This window comes from Corvus kubaryi, unplaced genomic scaffold (genome assembly GCF_017639235.1).
Source record: "Corvus kubaryi isolate FWS band 111438036 unplaced genomic scaffold, C.kubaryi_AGA036_p1.0 37130, whole genome shotgun sequence".
Classification (NCBI taxonomy): domain Eukaryota; kingdom Metazoa; phylum Chordata; class Aves; order Passeriformes; family Corvidae; genus Corvus; species Corvus kubaryi.
Genome location: NW_024581033.1, coordinates 175,561 through 182,013, shown reverse-complemented (window position 1 = coordinate 182,013; position 6,453 = coordinate 175,561). Strand labels below are relative to the sequence as shown.

General features: G+C 63.4%; 1 protein-coding gene across 1 annotated transcript; it reads right to left on the bottom strand.

Annotated features, from left to right (window-relative positions):
• Nucleotides 1-264: 264 nt before the first annotated feature.
• SIGIRR (single Ig and TIR domain containing) lies at nucleotides 265-5,407 on the bottom strand. Its single transcript, XM_042021222.1, has 10 exons — nucleotides 5,213-5,407; nucleotides 3,364-3,472; nucleotides 2,901-3,087; nucleotides 2,694-2,824; nucleotides 2,390-2,530; nucleotides 2,149-2,292; nucleotides 1,975-2,077; nucleotides 1,756-1,906; nucleotides 976-1,156; nucleotides 265-835 (listed from the first exon to the last, which is right to left on the bottom strand). Exons 2-10 carry the CDS (start codon nucleotides 3,368-3,370, stop codon nucleotides 636-638), a joined length of 1,245 nt encoding a protein of 414 aa, XP_041877156.1. The 5' UTR covers nucleotides 3,371-3,472; nucleotides 5,213-5,407; the 3' UTR covers nucleotides 265-635.
• Between the last annotated feature and the right edge of the window lie 1,046 nt (nucleotides 5,408-6,453).

Genomic DNA, 6,453 nt, shown 5'->3' with positions numbered 1-6,453 from the left:
AGGCCTTGAGTGCTGCCCATCTGCACCTGTGTTTGGATGGCACCTGGGAGGGGGGACAGCGCCCCGGGGACACCCAGTGCCATGGGGACACCAGCACAGGGTGAGCTCACCCCACGGTGCCACTCCGTGCCCGGCGTGGCTCCGAGTTAGTGGGACAGGGACAGTGACGTGGGAAGGACAGAGCACAGCACTGCCTGCGGTGGGGAGACCCCCCCTGTGTCACCCTGCCAGTGTCACCCCTGTCCCCACCATGGACAGACCCAGTGGCTGCAGCAGCCTTTTATTTTCACGGGGGTTTCCATGGGACAAAGGTCCTGCCGCCGCTCCCGTCGGACACTCCCTGGGGCTGGGGCACGTTGTTCCTCGGAGAGCATCACCCATCCCAGCACTTGTCCATCATGCAAGGAATATCCCTGCTGCCCACATGGGCAAGGGACAGGGCCCAGCACCCTGGGGTGGCACTGAGGCACTACGGGCAGGGTGTTCCTGGTGATGGTTTTCCAGTTTTCCACTTAGGAGCCAGCTCCTGCTTTCCCAGCATGGCCGTGGCTCTGGTCCCATCCTAACTCCCGGGCTCCTCGGCCGTGTCCTGGTCCGTGTGTCCCCACAGGGATGGGGGACAGCTGTGGCCCTGCTCAGATGTCATCTGTCACCAGGCAGTAGAAGTCCGTGCGGGCGCCGTAGTTGCGCGATCCCAGATCCGAGACGTCGAGCTCGGAGCGCTGCCCGTCCCGCAGCTGCGCATCCTCCATCCCGCCGGCTGCCGGAGCCCTGGGAGCGCTGCGCCCGTCGAGGCGAGGGGGCGGGGGGCTTCCGAAGACGCGCCCTCGGAGGCCTGGCAGGAGCAGGGAGATGGGTTTAGGTGGAAGGGAAGGGGCCGGACCCACCCCCGCCGCCACAGGAGCGGGAGGCAAAGCCCAGGAGGGACGTCCAGCGCACATCTGTCCCCTCAGGAGAAGCAGCAGGGACACGGACCTGTGCCGAGGTCCCCGTCCGGGTCCAGCTCTCCCGCGCTGTCCAGGTAGCTGCTGTGCAGGATCAGCATGGGGTCCTTGTCCTCCTGCAGCTGGGTCTGCGGGTCCCCCACGCTCCCCGGGAAGGACACCTTGCGCGGCAGGGCCAGGCACAGCTCCTTCCAGAAGTCCGACGACGGGGTCTGAAGGGGCCGGGCGGGGATGAGCCGGGCCGGGGCCACCGGAGCACGGCGCCGCACGGTTTCACGGGCTCGGCTCGCTCTCCCCGGCGCTGGGAGCTCGGCCAAGGTGAGGGCTCTGCTCCGGCGTGGCACCGTGCCCAGGCGCCGGCGGAGAAACCGGCCCGACCGGCTGGAACAGTCCCCAGGGCTCCGGCTCCCCGCCTGGCCCCGAAAGGGCCGGAGTGGCCCTGGGCCAGAGCTCCGCTCCGGGAGCTGAGGCTGGGGAGACCCTGGAGTGCCATGGGGTCCTGACCGTGCAGGTTTGGGGGGGTGAGCTCCCAGATCCAGGGCTTTTCTGGTTGGGTTTTTTAATTTCCTCCGAAAGGCGAGTGCCCCAACCTGCTGTTTAGCCCTGGAGCCCGGGAGCATCCCCGGCGGGGGCAGCAGGGAGGCTGACACAACATGGGGAGCTGGGAGGGGAAGGGGCGTGCTGGTGGGATGCGTCCTGCTCAGCTCTCACCGTGGGGCAGCCCCAAGGGGCAGCAGGGAGGCTGGCACTGTGGGGTGCTGGGGAGGGAAAGGGGGTGCAGAGGGGGGTCAGGATCCTGCTCGGCACTCACCATGGAGCCGGCTCTCCACACCAGCAGGGTCACGGCGCTCCGGTGCTGCTTCAGCAGGGTGATGGCGGGGTGAGTGATCTCCCGGTACTGGCTCTCGAAGACGATGAAGATGGGTTTCCTGGAGAGCTCCAGCAGCCTCCAGAGCCCTTCCCTGCGAGACAGGGGGGTGAGGGACCCGCCAGCCCCTCTCCTCTCCTGGGGGAGCTGCTCCACTCCTACCTGAAGCTGCTGTTGCACCACTCCTGCTCCAGGTACGCGACGGAGAGCACCACGATGAGGCGCCGGCACCGGCTGACGTTCATGATGAGGTCGGCTGACGGCTCTGCAGGCAAAGAGGGTCTCAAGCGCCCAGGTCCCCGTGTCACCCCCTGCCCAGCCCTGCGTGGTGCCTACCTGAGTTGGGCAGGATGTTCTGCTCGTCCAGGAAGAGCTTGTAGCCGTGGCGGTTTTCCAGCTGCGGCTTCACGATGAAGTGGACGAACTTTCGGTCATCGGGGGCGGTGGCGTGGGAGACGTAGGCGTCGTAGAGCTTCCCGTCTGGGGAGAGCCAGGGAGCAGGGATCACACGGGAAGGGCTGGGTGAGCCCCCGGAGCGCGGGAGGCTGTTCCCAGCGGGGTGTCACCTCCGGCTCACCGTTGATCTCCAGCTCTCCGTAGCGGTCCCGGTACCAGAGGAGCACGCTCAGGCGGCACCGGACGTAGAGCACAGCCAGGAGCACCAGGAGCACCAGGACCAGGAGGGCCGCCAGCACCGCCGGCACGTGCCCCGCCGCCTCTGCCAGGACAGGGATGGGCACGGTGAGCAGCGCACCTGGGTTTGGCGCAGGTTTGCACCCCGGTGCGAGAGAGGCAGCGGTGCCCCTATCACTGTCCTCAATCCCCCCGTGCACCTGGGCTCGCCGTGGGATGCCCCCTCCCTGTCCCCAGCAGGTCCCTACCCGCTCGCCGCAGGGTGAAGGTGGCCGTGGCATTGCTGATCCAGCAGGCAAACACCCCAAAATCAGCATCGTGGGTGAGGTTGAGCTGCAGGACGCTGGCCAGGAGCTGCTCCGAGGAGTTTTGGCCAGACCTGAGGGGACACGGGGATGCTGTGGTGACACCCCCCAAAAGCAGATGCATGGGTGTCCCCAGGGCAGGCTCCTTACCAGGTGGTGTCCTGGCTGCTCCCGCTGCCCAGCCACTGCCCGTCCTTGCTCCAGGCGGGAATGGGCTGGCAGCGCTCGGTGCCCGCCCAGCGCACGGTGCAGTTCAGCTCCACCTGGCTTCCCAGCACCAGGTCCAGCGTCTCGTTGGCAGCTGGCACCAGGATTTCGGGGGGCACACTGCAAAGGTCTGGGGGCACACAGGGGAGGGGGTTTGGGTGGGAAAGCTGATCCAGCTCTCCGCTGGGCAGGTGAGTGGTGTAGCCATCCCGGAAAAGCAAGCTGTGCCGTGGGGGTCTGGCAGTGAGTGGTGCTCGTGGCTGTTTAGCAGCAGGCTGAGCCGGTTTGGGAGCCTGGGAAGGACCCTCGCCCTCCCTGTGAGGTGACACCAGAGCAGGACCCCCAGCTGTGCCTGCACAGGGATCCTTCCCAGCTGAGAACAGGGGAGAATTGGGCTTTCACCTACCTGCCATGGCACGCTCAGGTGACAGGCGCGGGCGCTGCCGGCATCGCAAGCGGCGGCGTCTTCCGGGGCGGACAAAGTCCACCTGCCTCCGCCGCAGGGCGGGCCGGGCCTGGGACAGACCGGGAAGGGCTCCGTGAGTGCTGGCACAGGGAGGGCCCGGCCACCCCCATCGGCCCCCGCAGCGATTCCGTCTGGGGGTGGTGGGTGCTGCTCTGCGGTAAAGCCAAAGCCATGTCCCACCCACGGCCTGGTGGCCGCTGTGTCACCTGCCCGCCCTGCACTGACTCCCAGCCTGGCTTTCCCAACCATGAATTCATGGGTGGGAGGAGATTAATGACCAGCCGGGGGCCGCAGGATTTTAAAAATTTGGCTTCAGCCTAAATCCAAAACCAAGGAGGGGAAATGAGCTCAGCCATGGGAAACCGCAGCTTTGGGGGTCTCAGTGGGACCCCCTTCACCTGCCAGCCTCCTGCCTGGGCTGCAGAGCTGCCTCCAGCCTGACATGCCCTTGAACCTGTTAATTACCAGCGGTCTGCTTTGTTTATGGAAACGCTGCCTCCCACCTGGAGGTGCGGTGTTCCTCAGTGCGTTGCTACCCCGTGGCCGTGCCCAGGGATTGGCACAGCTGCACGGCATTCCAGGCAAGCGGGGAGCACAGGGATGGCACACGGGGACCCCCCAGCTGGCACCACGCAGCGGTGTCACTGCGCTGGCCCCGCGGGAAGAGGCGGATGCTGGGAGCAGGGAGCGGAGCAGAGCCCGGCGAGGCTGGGCTCCTCTGTGCCCACACGCCCGCTGCGGGAGATGCGGGTGCTGGGGCTGAGGGGGGAGCCTCAGGGACCTCACGGTGCCGGTGTTTCCAGGGTAAACACCCGGCCTAACTCTGGGAGTCAGGAGGGGTGAAAGCCTCTCCCGAGCTCCTCTTTGCTCTGGAGCTTCAGCGCTCCTGGTTTTGGGTGGGAGCAGGGCTGGTCCCCCCGTGTTTGTTGGTGTGGCATGGGAAGTGGGAGGCCTGTGGTGCTGCCTGGCTTGGAGCAGGGATGCAGGCACGGTGCTTCCCTCTGGAACAGCCTGGTGCCAGGCGTGGGGTGAAACCAGGGATCAAGGTACGCGAGAGACGCCCGGTACATGTTCAGCTTGACCAGCTGGAAGTGATTTATGCCTAAAGGATTAACTGAGTTTCTCCATGGCCAGGGAAGGAAGAGGACAGGATGGAGATGAGCCAGCCCACCTGTATTTCACACAGAGAAAGGGTGGGAGACACTCATGAGTGTGGCGTGGGGCTGTCTCTGCCTGGCACAATGCTCCGGCTCTGCTCCTGGATGGGTCACTCCTAAGCCATTTCCTCTGATGGTTGGAATAAGGAAGCTCCAACAAGCTGCAGCCTGGCCAGGGGGCGTGGGGAGCCCCAAAACCCCTGGAGCCCTTTGCTCCAGGGAATGACAGTGTTGGATGCCCACAAGGGAGTGAGTGGGTGCTGGGGCTGCTGAGTGCCAGGGAGGGAGGAGCACCGGCTAACGGGCAGCAGTGGCTCCCGTTTCCCATATCTTGGGATGGGGACACCCGGGATTTAAGGCAGAGGACTGTGTGGATGTTGTGGGGTGGTAAATGATGGCTGGGTGCAGCATTTCCTGGAGCACGGCCATGGGGAAAGCGAGGAGGGCAGGGAGGCACCGTGGCCAGGGAGTTGTGGGGTGGGTGTGCCAGGGAGCAAGCGGGACGGAGAGCCGGAGGAGAGCGAAGGAGAGCCAGAGGAGAGCCACAGGGAATGGGGTGAGGCTGAAACCCTGCCGACCTCATCTGAGGTGGCTTCAGCATGGAAAGGGGAGCAGAACAGAGCTGCTTTTACCTTTGGAGCTTCCCCAGCCGCGGGCTTCCTTCCGTCGCCTCCCGCTCGAGCCAACCGGACTGGCCAGATCAGTGCTTGGAATTTCTCTTCTTTCCTTTCTGTTTTAATAGTTTATTTCTCCTCCCAGTTCAGCCCCTGCCCTCGGCAGGGCGCTCCCACTGCCCCAATCCCCAGGCACCAGGCCCGTGGGAAGGGCTGGCTGTCCCTCCTCCCACTGCTCCACCTCCACCTGAACCTGCGGGGAAAAATTCAACAACTCCGGCTTCAGGGGAGGGGAAAAGAGAGGAAAAAAGAGAAAAGCAAAGGGGGACACAGCACACCCAGCAGGTATCACAAGGCTTGGGGGCCAAGGAGGAGCCCCCTGTTTTTCCATGGCTGGAAGAGCCCACGGAGGTGTCAGGGCAAGAAGAAACCTGCAATCGGCTGTACCCGTGGGCATCACGGGGTCTCCTGTTTGTTTCCTTCTCCTCCCTTTCCCTCTCTCCGTGACTTCAGAGCCTTTTTGCCGGATGAAGCTGGTACTGGAGGTGGTTGCTCCGGCTGGTGCTGGCCGTGGGGAGCCGGATCCTGCCGCGGCCACTGGTGGATAGCAGGTATCCCCTGTGCTAATTACCATGGAGGTGATTAGAGCCTTGGCACGCCCTGAGCATGGACGTGGTCACAGCAGCACCAGCAGCCTCTGGACAAACACCAGCCTGAGCTGCAAAAGCATCAACCAGCATGTGATTTGAGGCCCAAAAGGGGAGAAGAGGGCCATGGGTGCAGTGTATGTATGCATATATATATCTATATATATATAATAATATAATATGATATTTAATAATATAAAAATATGTGTAGATGTATACTGAATAACTATCTATATATACATAAACAGGTACAGGTCACTGGTAGGTCTGTGGGCCTGTTCCCATGGAGAAACACCCCGACACTGACTCCTCATTGTTTAGGATGTAAACTAGCAGTGCTGCTGGCTTCTTGTGGGAAGGAAAGGGACAGAGGGAATCCTGCTGGATCTCTGGGGAGAATCCCCTGCTCCTGGGCCCCAAAGCCACTGGCTGTGTGTGTTTGGGGCAGCAGGTGTTGGAGCAGCCCTTTTTGAGGGCTGGCCACTTGTCATGGACACTGTGATGCATCAGCTGCAAAATCCAGTGTAAATCTGTTGGATTTGTGGGATGGTGAAGGGTTGCATGGAACAAGCCCAGGTCCTGGGCAAGGCAGGGGTGTGGGGAGGCTTGGGA